The sequence below is a fragment of the Balearica regulorum genome, chromosome 3 (genome assembly GCF_011004875.1).
Source record: "Balearica regulorum gibbericeps isolate bBalReg1 chromosome 3, bBalReg1.pri, whole genome shotgun sequence".
Taxonomy (NCBI): Eukaryota; Metazoa; Chordata; class Aves; order Gruiformes; family Gruidae; genus Balearica; species Balearica regulorum.
In genome coordinates this window covers 61,815,825-61,833,000 of record NC_046186.1, presented here as the reverse complement: position 1 = coordinate 61,833,000, position 17,176 = coordinate 61,815,825, and the positions used below count along the sequence as shown (strand labels likewise).

The following is a 17,176-nucleotide window of genomic DNA, read 5'->3' as shown; positions in this document are numbered from 1 at the left end:
GTGGCAAGAGATCCATTCCAATACCAGCCAAAATATTTAAGTCTTTTTTACTAACTGCTACATTAAGTGAAATTTTTACGTCTCAGAATTAACTTTTTAAGAGTTCTTTTACTTTCATAAAAAGCAAACTGTTTTGTAGGCAGCCTATAATACAAAGCCTACAGGATATTTAGCATGTACTACAAATATATCACACAGCTTTGCATTTTATTGTCTTCTTGTTTTGTCTCATAATATGGCACATGAGCTACTCTAGGCATAGAGGTATACCATGATGAGAAATAAACTTACTGGCTGCCCCTTCCACCATGAAGGTTCGAATTTTTCCGTCCCCGAAAGCGAGAAATGCTTGTTCAAGTCTACATCATACATGCTGTTATCAATAATGCCATGAGATTCTGGATACAATCCCTGCAAAATGAAAATAAACAAAAAAACTCCACTGAATCTTGACATCACATGGAGACTAAACTCTGTTGCAATGCACACTCTTGCAGTGTTGCAATTATTTTTAGGGCTGTTTTACACAGAAACAGAACACACTTTCCTAACTCACACAGATCATCAGATTCCTGCCAATGAATTCAGCATGCCTGTCAAGTTCCCTTAAGTTTCCCCATTTTTTCCCCAGCTTAATTAAAACCCAATGTGCTGTAGATTAAGTACCATATATGTCATGCAGCTGTATATCAGCTATCAAACCCACCCTAACACACACTCTCATCAAATGGCTGTGTCCTCATCCAGACTGACTCATACCCAGTTAGACTGACAAAGATCAGGAATATCTGGTTCACAGGCCAGAATCAGATAGCATATAGATGTAGCCACATAGATCATGCCTGCATGTACAATCCCAGCATCTCTCTCTCTCTTTTACTCCTATAGCTTGAGTTCCCATGTCCCACAAAAAGGCTGGCACCACAAAATCCTTTCTATGTTGTCCAGATAATGAAAAGGAAAAATAGCAAATTCTCACTTACGGTGACAATAGTATAGTGGTTTGGAAAGGTTTTTGTGGGGTAAACAGCTCTCATGTATTTTGAATGTGTGCCGCATGTTTCTGTAACAGATCATGGAATTAATATAAATTTGCTTGTAATTGTTTTTTAAATTGAAAACTAACAGTCTTAAAAACAAACGAACAAAATCACTACGTTCAGTTGCTGTGGCATTAAGAGGGGAAATGTGACTCCAAATTAAGATGCAAACATTCTGGTGTCTTCTTGTGGGCTAGGCCTACCGTCCCACTGCAGCCAGTGGGCCCTGGACATTCAATTCAGCTCCTGAAATTCTAGAGGCCGAGGGCCATTTGAGACATCTTTAATGATCCTGCCTGGCCTTCAGATGCTGCTCCTACATCCTGTCTGCCAACCCAAATGATCATCTTGGATACTTCTGAGATCCAAAATGGCATTAGACATATATGTTTACGCAATAAGACTGAAACCTCAGGTTAGCCCAGGCAAGATATTCTGCAGAGCTGTCTGGTGACTGGATGTATGGGAAGGATTCAGTTGCTTAAGCACTGGAGACCAGTGCCATTTGAGATACCCTCAGATATCCAAGACATCTGCATGAAAGTTGCCAGTTTTGATGCAAGATCACTGGGAAATCTGTGTCCTCCTGCCACAGCTGCTGAAGGCCACCTAGGATATGCCACAGCATTCTGAAGTATACTAGGTTAAGGCAACACTTCGTCCAGTGGCACCCTCTTGTCTCTCGGTTGAGCTGACTTGCTCTCTAGGTTCTTGCACCATGCTGTACAGACTGCACTAACCATAAACTACAATGAGCATGTAGACATCTCACATGCAGACACCTACAAGAACATAGCTAAATGTAGGTGTCCTGCTCTGGAGTGAATCCTACCCCTGGTGTCCTACCTTTATCTCCAAACATCACTTCACTTTTCAGCAATATCTAAGGCACTTACCACACCTGAACATCTGTAATATCTAAATCCACTGTGGTATCCAACTTATTTACCCACAAAACAAAAGTATGAAGACTCGAAGATGCCCTGATGCCATTTTTTTTAATCTATCATCTCATGTGGAGAAACAGTTCTGTATGAACTGTTCTCAAACACACTTTATTCTTTGATGTACAGCATTTCAAAGGACAGAAACCAATTTTAACTAAACAACCTCAACTAAATGATGAAAGCTTGAAATTATTCAGCAAAACTGTCCCATTTTTGTACAGAACAAAAGCTCAAAGAGCATTTAATGGGCTGAATAATTGACAAATACATGAGAAAATCAGCATATTTTTAATGTATTTCTCTTGAACAGCTTCCTTCTTTCCTAAAAGTATAAGCATGAATATGCAGAAGCAATTGTTAAAATTGACCACAAATATGAGTAATGCTGAATTAGATCTGTTCTTGTTTGAAAAGATTTCTTGGAAACATATATGTAGCATGGTTTTCATGCTTTTTGTCAATTTGGCATTTCCTTTTCACCTGTTTCAAAGACTGGAACTGAACACTGACTTCTGCATGCATGATTTCTTCACTCATTCAAGTTCCTTCCAAAGTCAGAATAACACCAAAGAATAAAATATTTGCACAAGAAGCCAGGTTAGCACACTGCTTCAAGTTCAGGCTTTTGGATACCCTCATTATCCACAAACAAGATTGTTAACTATTCAGTAAAATGTAGTACCTTGTAACGTCCATGTGAAGTTTTCAAATGAGCACAATAGAAACAGAATATGATATATTCAGAACAGATACAACCACTGTCAATTTAGAGTATTATTGCTGAGAAGAAATTAATAAATATGTAGACATTTTGTCCAGGTACAAAGTATCTTGAGAGCTGAGTTCTAAATTATTCAGGAAATTTTAACAAAGTGTGCACTAAAGGGTCTCACTTTTTAGAGCCTTTTACAGCACAAATTAAAAATCTTCAACTTACTCTTTCTCTCAATATTCAGAAATACTGGGAAACAGTTATTTGAACCTTACTGCAATCACATCAATATATTAAATTATACCAATATGTAAATAACATTGTATTTAAGTCTAATATAATAATGTTCACTGACATACTTTTAAATATGAAGCATCTCTTTAATATATGAAAATATTTGACTTGGAAAAGTGCATCTTTGAGGAAATTTCCAAATAACCTAATGCATTTTGTCTTTGTATTATGCTTTAATGATGATCTCCTTATCAGCTAGAATTCTTCAATGGAGTACAGAGAATGTAGGAAACCCTTCTCTGGAACTTTTTTTTAGCCTTCAACTGTATTTGAATGTGTATTTCAAACTATTTTTTTAATAAAAAGCTGGTGACCAGTATTAGACTTGTTAAACTAGTGTATGACTTGTTAAAGAAAGTCATGTTTGCTGAGCACTCAAATACAAGAATTAACGTAGAACGTCTAATAATGAAAATATGCAACTGATGAGGGAGACCTGATTTGTGATTTTCTTATTGCTGAGCAACACGCGCGCATGACAGCAGCAAAAGGGACTGGAGAGGTTGCATGCAGACTTTTAAAGAAAATAGTCAGAGTACTCTTGATAACTTACTGAGTTTTTCAATATTTGGCATCAAAGAACTCCAAGTTTGCAAGTATTCTGCTCGAAACCCATCCATTGAAAAAAGGATAAGTGGTGGCAGATCAAACCTACAAAAAAATATGAGTCTGTCATTGTAAAGGAGTTTGGAGAGTTGATGACTTGTTAAGATCTTTAACAATATAAATTCTACTTTTAAAAGCAAGATCTGGAATTCCCATGTACTTCCCAGAATTAACATTACAGTGCGAGATAAATAGTTCAATTCTGAGTGCAAATACACAATCCTCCTGAAAAAAACAACAACACTGGAAGAATAAAATACAAGCTGCTCAGTACATATAGAACCTAGAAAAATAAATTAGGTTTTGTTAATCTTTAAATTACAAATATTTAATTACAAATACAAATAAATACAAGTGCTTCAGACTAGCATCCAAATACAAACCCAGTGCATAGAACAGCCAAAGTACCTCTGTATATAGTAATGGGTTGAATTCTGTCTCTTATCTCTTAACGCATCTTAAAAAATCTTTCAGGGCAGCTGCACAAGGACTGTAAAAGTACAGCAGTCACCCAGCAAGCAGTTAGGGTCAATTGGCCTCAGTGCTGAGAAATGTAATCTCTTTGCAATGCCAGGTTTGTGCTAACCCCTTACCTTACCACATTTCCTTCGTGAAGACATCACTAAGCAGTCCATGTTCTTTGTGGATTACACCTTTCAAGTTTCCCAGCTCTTAAGGAGCTGGAGAACACTTTGCCTCAAGGCTCCTCTCAAACTGAACTCAAAGCTACTAAAGGAATGCAGGAGCTGCTAATGTGCTTAGGGTAAGACTCTATGTAAAGCAACAAGGATAAAAGCATCAGATCTGAGTTTATACAGTAGGTATGATAAAATAGGCAGAAACTGCAGCTGATATCTAGAACAGAATTTAAATTCTTGTAATAAAAATTCTAACTAGGAGGTGCTAACTGTGAAAATAAACTTCAAAGTTATTAAACAAGCTTTCTCTTAACCAACCTGAAATGACTCCTAAAGAAAAATACATTAGCAGTTATAAAGTGCTGGTGCTACAGCACCTTTTCTCATACCACCGCATGACAAAATCAGTAGGATCAAGTTATCTAGTTCTGCAAATTCAGTCTTTCTGCTAACCATCATTACATATTCCACAATCTCCTTAGAAACATATAAAGAAACACAAAAATTGTGTAAATTAAAAATGTAGTTTGAAGTAGGCTTCACTACACATAGTATTTAAAAACCCCAACTATTTGTAATTTATAGGAACGATTCACTCCATAAGCCTGGAAAATACTGAGAAGGAAAATGATTCATAAAACACAGTTACCGATAATTGACTCCAAACCATTTTTTGGAGTAATACTTTAAGTGATAACTATTTTAAAAAGTTATATATTCACATCAGGCAGTAATCACCATCACAGTTTGTGTCTCATTCACAGCAGTCTTTCCAAAACACAGAAGTACACTGGCACCTACAGTTTGTATAAAAACAGTTTGTATAAAACAACTTCCTGATTTGAATCTGAAATTAAATGGAGCTTTATATAGCAATGCTGTTTACAGCACTTAAAGAAGCCCTCCTCCACTAGTTTCCAAGCTTAGCCTATGAAACTGTGTTAACTCAGCAAGTTATTTGTTAACCTAAAAAGTATATTTTTATACCTATGTTGGGAGGCACATGTAGGAACACATGAAGAAGCCACAATACTAAAGGCATTATTGTTATGATTAAATTAAATTGGCAGCAAAACAGACAGAATAATAAGTGATATCACAAACACCATAACTGAATGAGAAAAGAATCCATTTTTCTTTGAGAACAACTTTTAAACTGTGTTTCTGCCTAGCCTCTACCTTGATTCTGCAATAGTGCACAAATGGCAAAATATCTACAGGTGTGCATCAGAATTACCACATTTCAGTGTTTGTAGATATATGGCTACTTTCATAGCTTCCTTTTCAACACACCTTTCTTCCCACAGATAATTCAAGTAAAAAAAACAACAACAAAACAAACAACCAACTGTTATTTAGATAAAGAATTACAATCACAGATTCTAACAGTTATTACAGCCTGCATAAGGTGACTTATCTGAATTATCACAGATACAATATGGTAACATAAAATGGATTATGAACAATTTGTGATACATGAACCTTGAGATAACTCTAACAATTTTTCCAGGTCTTTACAAACTGACTTTCAGTCTGGATTTAAACCCCTGTACTCTGCTCTAAACAGTAAATGATAAATGAATGTGCAACAAAATGACCAAGGTTTTAGAAAGAAAAAACATTGCTAGCCACAAAACGCTTCTATAGAATATTCCTCAGGGCAGGAAACTTATTCTCAGTAAATATGAAAACCTCATGAAAACCTGCTTCAGGCCACTGAAGTATTTCTGACCATCACAATGATTTTATTTGCTAAGAAGACAAAAGTATTTTATCCTACCCAGCTGGACACTGAGGAGTTTCAAGTGATACACATGGTTCTTCTACCCAAGGTATTTCACCTAAAAGGACAAAAGCAAATACTGAGTCAGCATAAAAAACCACTACATAAATAACAAAGAAGTTTCCTGGTTGATCTTTTTAGAACACTTCCTGGTATTTTTTCTGCTTCAGTACTGAATTATAGAAACATAGGGCTGAAGACACCTTCAGAAATCATTCAGTGCGACCTATTAGGCCCTCAAAACCTGAAAGGGCTAATGCTTACAACTATAAGTTAAAAACAAAGCACATATACTACACAGACAAGCAAATAAACAAAATGGAGAAGAAATCACTATGAAAGCTTAGCCTAAGTTTTACCTGGTTTTAAATGGAAAACATTTAAACTGTATGCTGTCCACACGGGATTACTGCCTTCTTTTTTTGCAGATACCACTCACACATTTAGAGATGATTGCCAGGGCTCCCTTTAGCCTTTTTTTCCTTTTGTCTGTAAAAAGCCCAAACTCTTTCAATCTTTCCTTGTTTACCCTGGCTTCCAAATTTGAAGTTATTTTTTCTGTTCTCCTTTGAATATTCTCCACTTGCTTCACAGCTATACTAATTTCTGATAATGTTTACCCATCTCTTTGGAAGAAATAGGGGAGGACAATAAGAGAAGAAAGAAGGAAAGCATCCAAGAAAGGAAAAAATATAAAGAAAAGAGAAGAAGGAGTGGCTGTTGAAGTGGCTCACCACAGAAAGCTCCTCTCCCAGTAATCAGCCAAAGGCAGGGATATACAGTGACCTTAACTACATCAGATCAATCAACACCTAGTCAAACTCCTGACTGCTTTTAGCTTTAATTTGCATGTAGGCGACAAATATAATTTTGCAGGATGCCTTAAATCTCTGTCACCTTACAATATAAAGGAATTCTGATAACAGATACCACGTTTTATGCCACCAGTATACTCCTCAGGTATAAATCCTGTAATCTAATTTTACCAGTGCTATTCTTTATGGGTTTAGCCTGAGTCTGTATAAAACAATCAGCTATGAACAAAGATATTCGGAAATAAGTACAACATGAGAAACACAATCTAAAAATTAATTTCTAATAAAAAGGATGGGAAATTTTCAATTGGGGATGATTACTACAATATGTACTTTAGATTGCATGAAGTTTGAAGCAGAAAACATGTCTCCATCTATTTTTGGGGAAAAAAAAAGAAACAATCCCAAACCCCCACATTTGGTATACTGCTGCAATATTCAAAAGATTCTGTCTTATGAATGACACACATTCACATTGTTCTCCACAAACTGTCTTTTTCCTAGTCAAAAATACCAAAAGCTTCACCTCAAAACATCTTAATTTTCCAAAATGTCACTGTAAGACTCTAATCTTGAGAAAGAAATACATCTAACCTTTATAACTGCTATGTTTGCCCATCTATTTATTTCACAGGCCAATTTATATATAAATCTTTCTGACTTTGGATTTACCTTTGCAAACGCTGTTATAGTTTACACAGCAGTCTTTTTTCTGCAAGCAGTCATCAGAACAAGAACAGTAACTTCCAGCTATCCGTGTTTCACCACAACGGAAATTAGTGCACCTCCAAGATCGGGCTGAAAATTGAAAGAAAAAGACTATGATTCAGTTCACAGAACCTTATGTGAACTCCTTTATGTGGAAATCCCACAAACAGGTAAAGAGAAAAAAAAAAAAGATTTTGTTCAACCATAGTTTACATGTCCTGCTTGAGTTGCTTTGAAGTTTTATCTGAAAGGAAAACTCAAGAATTCGTTTAACACATAAAACCTATTTTTGTGGCCATTGAATAGTAACACAGACTTATAGAATAATTTATTTTACAAAGGTGCTCCTAAAGTCACCCTGTTCAATGCTTTCCACTCTTCCAGGAAGATCTAAGATTTTTCTTCACCCAAAGAGTGGTCAGGCATTGGAACAGGCTCCCCAGAGAGGTGTTGGAGTCACCATCCCTGGAAGTGTTCAAAAAACGTGTAGACATGGCACTTTGGGACACGGTTTAGTAGACATGGTGGTGTTGAGTTGACAGTTGGACTTGATGATCTTTGAGGTCTTTTCCAAACTTAAAGATTCTATGATTCTAAAAAAAAATTAAAAAAAAATCGAACCCATATTTCTCCTACAGAAGAGAAAGAGAAGGAAACGGATCTTTCTCCTGCTCTTGCACGTGATTTGCAGCATACAATAAAAAAGAGATGTAAGGGCTGAAGCGGGCGAAAAAGTGATAAGGATGAAGAAACACCCACGCAGCTGCCGTGAGAGCAGAGAGAGTAACTGTAGAGGAGTCTGTCCTTGATGCACAGCCAGGCCGGTCCCCTGGAAGATGAGTGCACCCCTCCAACCCCTGGCCCCCACCAAGCGCTGCATGAGGCTGGAGAGTGCACCTGGCCCAGAAACACCCACTCTTTTTCCACCGTGCAGGAGGCGCCAGCACAGCGGCATTGTTTCCTCGTTTCAGATCGTTACCCAGTCAAAGGTAACCTATGATTTCCGCTCACGTTCAATTCACAGCTTTATCTGGGCCAGGAGATATGCACTGCAAATCCTTTGGTTATCCACAGGCGACAAAAGTACATGCATCTGATTTGAGACAAACACAGGAAGATTCCATGTTCTGCCAGGTCACCAAGTTATGGGCCTCTAGCCATCTGAGTGCAGAAGCAGTTCAACACCACCATGTCCTTCCCTCCCTGAGGGAATGCGACATAACTTCCGTATCTCTGCATAAATATGGGAATTTATTCTTTTCCTGTTGCTATCATGTGAAAAACCGAACCCAAAATAAAATGGAAACCAGTGAGCGCTGCCTGTAGGGGAACATACTTGGCTCCACGCAGGCGTCCTCATAGTCCCAGCAGCAGTCCTGACGCTCCTTGCAGCCGCTGTCACAGTGGCAGCCAGACACCTCTTTCCTGTGCGGCTCATTGCACTTGTGCCTGCAGCTGACTGTAAGGAGAAGGCAGTGAGTCTGAGTGCTCGGGTAACCCTGTTCCAGACAGATCAGTTACATGGATCATGAGCTGCGGGGAGAAATGTGCTAAATAATTTCCCGAATCCGTTTCCCGAGTCATTTTCCAATGCAGTCACTAGCTCTCAGGTCACCAAGGCAAAACAAAAGCTGTAGGAAGTGCTCTGGACATCGAAGGTTCTGGTGGCTGTTAGGGCCGAGCTTGCCCAGAGCCTGTGGCAGGGCTGTTTCTGCAGCAGGTCTCCCCAGGACCGCATGCCCAGGTGTCCCATCCTCCCAGCACGAGGAGGGGAAAACTGGCATGTCCCCTGCTCATTTCTGGGTCTGTGATGCGAAAGGAAGAACAACTCCTGCCTTGGATGTTCCCTAATGTACCTGGCAGGGAGACAGGATGGGGCTCCCTCTAGGATGTGGGCTCCCTCAGGGCCAGGCACCCAGAGCTGTGAGGGCTCCCCGGGGTGGCTGGGCAAGGCCTGGCAGCCAGGGCCCATCCCATCGCCCCAGCCAGGAGCGGGGCAGCCAGGGGGCACCAGGGAAGCCCTACCCAGGCACTGGGCACCTCCCTGGGGACAGGGACAGGTCAAGGCCAGGTTGTTGGCCTATGGGTGGGCCTGGCTTGGCTGGACCCATGGCCACGCAGGGCAGGGCTGTGAGGAGCTGGAGACTGGCCCTGCTGCGGCATCCCTGGGGCAGGGGCTGATGGCCCCAGGGGGCTGAAATGGGGTCCTGGGCAGGGTGAGAGCAGTCCCGGGGGGCTGGGCAGGGCCCATAAGGCTTATTAGAGCACTTGGGACTATGACCAGACTTCTCCCACTTGACTGTTACAACATCCCTTAAAAATCTGCAGATTTGGTTGTTTTGATCGAAAGAAAGAAAAGAGTCCACATGAGGGGCCTCATGTTGGAAATAGAGACATGCAGTTCCTCACTTCAGCTCTGACACCTTTGTGCAGGGAGAAGGGAGAGCTCTGGCTCTCTTGAGGACACCTGAGGACAATCTCCAAACATCCACACAGCTCCACACTAGCTGGACAAGCTGGACTAGCTGGACAAGCCTTGTGTCCACATTCTCTGTACTGCAGAAATACTGTTTGAACCACTCTGAGCACCTACATTTCCAGATTTCTTGTCTACTCACACCGTTAGACAGGGATAGGTATAACTACTCAGATTTGCTGGTGCAACTCAATTATAGTTGTCAAAAGGTTCATGCTTTTGCAGTGTGCACTGCCTACAGAATTCAAGCTTTAATATCCACTATGTAGAAACCATGTAGAGCTAAAATGATTTTTTCAAGCTAGCCAGCTTGTTTCACAAGTAGAAAGTTCTCACGTTGTACCTTGAACTTTAAATGCTTACATCAACAACTACTGTTCAATGTAAGAAAGTTTTGCAAATAATTAGAATAACAAACAATATATGTAATGACCATAAATGGATCTGTCAGAAGTAGAGATGGAATGAAGTAATTGAGGGCTAAGTGTTTTATGACTGGAGTCTGTTCTGTCAAGAAAGAGCTGTGATATTTCATAAATGTAAATAACATGCAAACAATTTTTCTGTGCTTTTTTTGGCTGCAGTTTAGAGTATTTAATTTAATTTTTCCTCTATCCATTGGCTTTTGAACAACTCAAAGTTGTTCAGATGGTCTACCTGATTTAAGCTTATATAGAATATAGCATGATGAGTCTAAATCAAAAAAAATATAAACCTTTTCCTCTCTCTGTAGTGGAACTGTTCATAGTCCTCATAATTTGCAACCCATTCTTCTAATTTCTTCATAACTACACAAGGTCAGGAACTTAGTATTTCATTAACTTTTATTTTTAATAGTCACTACAACTACAGAAGCTATAAGGAAATTTACCTTGAGTATATAAACAGAATCAATTGTACTATCACAAAATGCAAACTCTGTGATAATTTTTAAATGTACAGAATGACAGGTTCTCCTGACTCCTTTCCAGGCTCCTTCTCCTGAGAGCACAAGCCCCCAGCACCCACCTGGACCGCGACTGTCTTTGCTCCTGAACAGCAACACACTTTCCCACTGCCCTCACAGCAAATGCAATTGCACAAAGGTACATCCCACTCCAGGCTCAGGCTTCCCCTCCTACTCTGCAGTGTAATACCGTGTGTTGCTAATTCATCTTTCCCAGGTATGTCTGGTTATGAAAGTAGCAAATAAAGTTAGTCAGTCCCAGTTTAGGATTACTCTGTAACACCTGCAGCCAGAGGCACCAAAAATGCTGATTTGGTGCCATCTTTCACTTACTACAACTGTGACCAAGTTCCTCAGGTAAATGTCAGTGAGGTCTAAGGCTGTGGATATCTGCATATTTTACACAGAAAGCTGTAATACCACATACATGTCATCAAAAAGCAATTACAGTTCCATCTCATCCTCTCTGCTAGGCCCATAGTATTTAAAAACCTCAGAAGGAGCTAAGACTTGATGAATAAGGAGGTAAACAAGTTCAATATGTGTTGATTAGGAATGAGAAAGAGACTGTGCTTCCCTGAACAACTACAGTATGAGATTACTATTGTTTTGATTCCAAAGGAAGTGTTTTATTTAATTCAGCATGTGGTATGTTTGTTCTCATCCAGCTTGACCTACTGACATCAAAATGCCACTTTGTTTTTCTAACTAAAAAAATAACATTCCACCAAATCAAAGCATTAGCTCTTTTTTATCATAGCTTTATGGAAATGGAAGTTTTCTGAGAAAATTCATAATCAGTTTTAACATTAGCCACCTGAACTATGCCAAATGTACCCAAAGCATGAGTCCCCAGAATGGTGCAACGATATCTCTTCTACAAAACATATTGCTTACATAATTGCAAGGAATTATATGTAATAAGATAACTCCTATCTCAAATTTCCTAAAATTATTATTATAATACAATTTCCAAATCTGTTGTGAACTAAGTTGAACGCTTCTCGAAAGAGAAGCAAGGCACTCACTGGTTTAGCATAGGTTTTTCAAGTATAGATTGTGAGTGTACAGTTTTTATACAATCCAACTTGAAAAATGAAAGAACTTTATTTTTACAGGTGGTAACTGTTCACAGAGCATTTACATTAAGCTATAAGAGAGCCTCTGCTGAAGGCATTTACCAGATCTAGCTTCAGCGGTAATTATGCTGAAAATATCATAAACATACCTTGCTCCTGGCCTCCACGGTTCAGTCCTAGTCCTAAACCTAGTCCCAGGGATACTACCACCAAAGCGCACAGCAGAACCTGTCACACAGACACAGAAAAATTGAAGTTCACAATTGTGACAAACTGTTATGTTTATTAGAAATTAACTGTGTGATTTTTATTTCTATGAATGTATGATTTCTTATGAACTAATCATTTCTCTGAACTTGTTCATCAAAAAATTGGAGACATCCTCAGCCTGAAGATAGGAGAGGCACAAGAATTATAATCTTGTGAACTGTTTACAAGCCAACACCTTAATACCGCACTCTTAACCTATGGCCAGTCCCATCTTGTAATAGGGGAAGTCTTTGCTGGGGAAAAGATTGCAGGAAGTATTCAATAGATTTACCTGTTTTGCAAATTCTTTGTCTCTGTAAGAGGAAGGTAATTCCTTTTTTTTTAGCTTCTGTATCTTCCTGAAATGCTCACAAGGATTTCTTAAGAGACTCAGCTGGATTGAGGCTGCAAGTGTCAAATTTCCACCCATGTGCCAGTTTCTCATAAGAAGTCACTCCCTTAGTGAGGTTAGATGAAATTGGGAAAAGGAAATCTCATCACAGAAAGCAGCATAACATTTGGGAGAATTGGGGAAGGGCTGAGGAGGCCTCTATAAGCTTAAGAGACACTCAAGATGAATGGCAACGTATGCTGGCTGAAAGGCAGCATGAAAAGTGACAACCCTCTCAGGATATTTCATAGTGTACGCACTTTTCACTAAGGCAACAATGGGAAAGAAAATGCATATCACAGAAATTCACCATAAACCAGTCCAGTTTACTTCCCATTTTTGCCTTCTTTTGTCTCCTGCCATTTCCAGGAACCACCAGGCACTATCAAATACTAAGATTCAAAATAAAGTAGAAATAAGAGATGCTTACCCTCATGCTCAGTATTACTGTAATAGAGCCTCTTAACTGAGACTACGGCAATTATAAGGAGCTGAGAAAAACTGTACGTGTGGGTAGGATATAACCAAGTGCACATACACCATCCTGTTACTTTTCGCCCATCCCTGTTCACAGAAACACTCTTTGTTACTGCCCATTCTGCCTTGCAAGTGCTGGGCAGAAGCATGGCAGCAGGGAGGGCTGCTCACTTCTCAGGTGTGGGTGGACAATTTGGCCACAGAGCAGCTCCACACTGGGACAGTCCAAGTACACATTATTCCTTCCCACAAACCAGGAAGATCCAGGCACAGAAGGCATTAAGTCAGGAATGTCACATACTCCAACTAACCCTCTAACAGGGACAATCAGGAGACCTAACCGAGGGTCTGGCGCTGCACATACTTCTTCCTCTGGACAGACACAGTTGGAGGGGCTCCTTCCAGACCCCACACTTTCTCCTCCTGCTGCTATGCTACCTGTGACCATGCTCAGAATTTCCTGTTTCTCCTTGCTGCCCAGCCTCTCCAGCCTCATGTCACCGATGTTTTTCCAAGCAACAACATGCACCAGCAACACCAAAGATACTTCCTTCACCCTTTCTCTCTCCCACCTTTACTTTCTTCCTGCTGCTCACTCCTTGATTTTTGTACAGGAGAAATACCCCAAAAGTAGGAATAGAAATGGAATTGGTGAGAGAACTAAGAGAGACAGATGGGATAAGCATGTTTGGAAAGATTGCCTGAAGTGGCAGAAATGTTGAAGTCTCTTGAAGAGAGACCACAGGCATGAAGGCAGCAGTTTAATCCCACATTCAGCCAGCAAGGACTAAGAATCAGGGGGTGCATTTGGGCTAGAGCAGCAGCCACTCTTTCTGGGCAGGAAGGGTAACCCTGCCAGGATAACCTAACAGGTCTTGTTTCTCTGAGCACAGATCAGCCCAATCACCAGGGCATGCACTCTTCACCTTAGAGTTCACTATGGTTTTACCCTCCATTTTCATTAAAACTCACATTTGTGATTGAAATAATTTAGATGATACTAAATTGAAAGTACAGCTATTACAGCAGCAAACATTACTGCTGCAAGCACTGAGAGAGCTGAAGTAAAACCCCAAAACTCATAACAGGTATGCAGATGAGATTTTGGGACATTCATCCTTAAGGTGAAATAACATTGGTAGCACCTATTCAAATCCTCACTTTCCATAGCTAACTTCTATGTCTAAATTCAGGACTATGGCTACTTATTAATAAAAAAGTTGTTCCTAATACATATGCTCTGTTTTCTGGAGGACTTACTAAACAATGTGACTACTATTTGTGAGGACACAGTTCTCTGCCTAAGCTTCCAGGAAAAAGTTGCCAAGGAAGTACTTCATACATACAGTTTATCAAAAACATAGATAAATGGTGTAGAATATTAACAGTTTACACCTCCAGTATTTAGATTTTTTTTTTTTCATATAGACAGGCATTCGAAAACTAGTGCATTTGGAAGAAAGAATATGTTTTAGGATACTTATTTATCATTTTACTCTTCCAAGTACCTCTTGAAAGTATAATTTACTTTCCTTCATTGCTAGGTATTTTTCCCACATTGTTTCTCATGATTCATTTATTTTAACTGAAGACTTAAAGAAAAAATGCCTGTTATTTTATCTTCTCTTTTTTTCTGAATTTCCAATATTTCCTTCCTATTTTATGCAATCCTTGCACAATGGAGCATTAAATACAAAGTTACACTATGTGAATTGTTCTGATGACATAGAGATGAAAAGTATCATAACTCGAATCTCTTTTTCATTGGACTATTTTCAAAATTAAGTTTTGAGTCCTTCCAAAATCAGTACCTGTCATTTTCTCTAAATTCCAATTTACAGATGCAAAAGCTTGTGCAAACATATACACCTAAAGATACATATACACACATTTAATGTTTATATTTTTGGTCACAAACAGAAGCTTTAAACTGTGTATTGGCTACAACAAAAGATTTAAAAAACATAACATAATCCCTACACATTACTTTTTATAAGGCAGCTGCATGACTTTTATAGCCCTGGGGAAGACGGAAAGAGTTGACACGATATTTGGGATGTGGGACAGACAATTCTGTACGAAACGGTTCATTAACCTTTTCCCATGCCTTGCTTCCTAAGTGTTTCACACCAACGCCTTGCCTACAGGTTCTGCTTTGTTAATGACAAATCCAAAGATAAAAAAGTAAGCAAAGAGGAATCGCGGCTGCTTTGACCACAAACGCCATGTATAAAACAAATGTATAAAATAAATTATTGAAGCAATAACTGCTGTGCAAAAAAACTGTCAAGTTATTGTAGTAAAATAAAAAGTGCAGTTAACTGCTAGAAAAAAACAAGTTCGCTTGATAAGTACCAGAACTTTAGAAATTTGCCAGTGACATTAGTGCATTCATGCTGCAAAACTTTAAGCACCATTTACCAAGCTATCCTGAATTATTATACTAATATAATGAAAGTTCTAAAATTTCTGCAGATTTGAGAACTGTTAAACTAGCAGCCATGAAGAACAGCAACTACTTACAGCACAGATGACTTTGTATTTCAGGAGTTTTTTTCTCCCCACACACTCCGTTGGTTTTAAAGGCACTTCTTGCAAATGTGTACTTTGATGCTTGATGAAATCATCCCGAAGCTCCATTTTGCTGAGATCTGCCTCTTGGCTGCACGTATGCTGGGTTCCTCAGCCTCCCCAGCTGGGTTAGCTGCAGCTAAGACGCTACTCCTGCTTCAAGTGTGTACGTACTTTGTTCATAGGTTTGTTGGTTTTTTTTATGAGATCCTAGCTTTTGCACCAGTGATAGGTTTGCAGGAAGCCAAAGTAAGCAGGAAAAGTACTCAGAAAGGTCAAAGGCTGAAAGCATTATCTGTGTACAGGGAACTTGTCTGTCACATTTCCAGATAAGGACGGAATTAGGTAAACTCTTAACTGGAGATTAGGAGCAATATGTTGCTAAGCAATAAAATGCAAAAATGACACAAATTCAAGTACTCAACGATTTGGTTAAAAGCTTGTTATTCAGAGTGTTCCTTATCTCCAAAGAAAGCATTGAATATATTAAATAAAACCAATATGAAAGTAGAGAGTTTCTTAACTCCTGCTCTGTGCCACGCCTGTGTTTTAGATCCCTTCCCTTATTTAGCACCAGAGGATTCCTCCCGTTTAGTTTTAATTCATCCTTGTCACAGACTTCTTTCATCTTGTTACATGTTTTTTCAGTAGTGATAGATGTACTTATTAAAAACAAACGGTACACAGCCAAATCAAATTCAATAAAAAATAAAAAGGTTTTGTTTAAGTACAATTTGAAATCTATTTGTTTTTCAATTTGGTGGTTAAAAGAAGGGTTGTTTGTTATGAAAACGTACCTTCAGAACATACAAAGGATATGCAAGTGTCACTATTCAAATGTTGATCCGATTCTAAAGTTGAGCTGTAATTTATAATAAATAAATTTATAATATTTCTAATTATAAAAAACCCCAAAACATAGTACTATACAAGCTGGTATGAAGAAAATTAACTCCATTGCAGCCCAAACCAGTGCAATCTCTACCCCTTATTCTATACCATTTGTGTCATGCTCAGGTCCCACATTATCCAATACATCCCCACTAATCACCCTCTTCCCCCACCCCGGCCATCCTTTGATATATAGACAGATATCATTCCCTTAGTCTATGGGCTGCCCCTGTAAAATGTCCATTGAGTTCACCTCTTCCATGACGTGGGTTCCATCTATTACAGTGGTTGCTCAGGACAGGAAAGGCAGTGTGTTGTGTGGAGTTACTCGCTGCCAAAACCTATTTGGGTTGGGTCAGACTTGCAGGGATTCTGATACCTGTGAATATTGAAATATTAAGATAATTCAAGCAATTAGAGCCATTGCTCAATAGATGTAACCAAACAAAAGGGAAACCATTGTAACTTAGAAAATAATTAGTTGTAAGATAAGAAGCTCTGGAACAATCTTATTTTAAACAGCTCGGCCTTGGAAGAACAGATGCGCAAAGAT

The 17,176-nt window shown here is 39.0% G+C and overlaps 1 protein-coding gene across 1 annotated transcript in view; it reads right to left on the bottom strand.

Moving 5' to 3' along the window:
• The window catches only part of ENPP3 (ectonucleotide pyrophosphatase/phosphodiesterase 3), a 40,365-nt gene extending 26,708 nt beyond the window's left edge, over positions 1 to 13,657 (bottom strand). The window contains exons 1-8 of the mRNA XM_075749997.1: positions 13,526 to 13,657; positions 12,194 to 12,272; positions 8,880 to 9,002; positions 7,508 to 7,633; positions 6,018 to 6,078; positions 3,547 to 3,644; positions 984 to 1,063; positions 292 to 411 (exon numbers count right to left, since the gene is read on the bottom strand). Coding sequence (XP_075606112.1) covers positions 292 to 411; positions 984 to 1,063; positions 3,547 to 3,644; positions 6,018 to 6,078; positions 7,508 to 7,633; positions 8,880 to 9,002; positions 12,194 to 12,272; positions 13,526 to 13,657 — 819 coding nt within the window. The remainder of the gene's footprint in view (positions 1 to 291; positions 412 to 983; positions 1,064 to 3,546; positions 3,645 to 6,017; positions 6,079 to 7,507; positions 7,634 to 8,879; positions 9,003 to 12,193; positions 12,273 to 13,525) is intronic.
• Between the last annotated feature and the right edge of the window lie 3,519 nt (positions 13,658 to 17,176).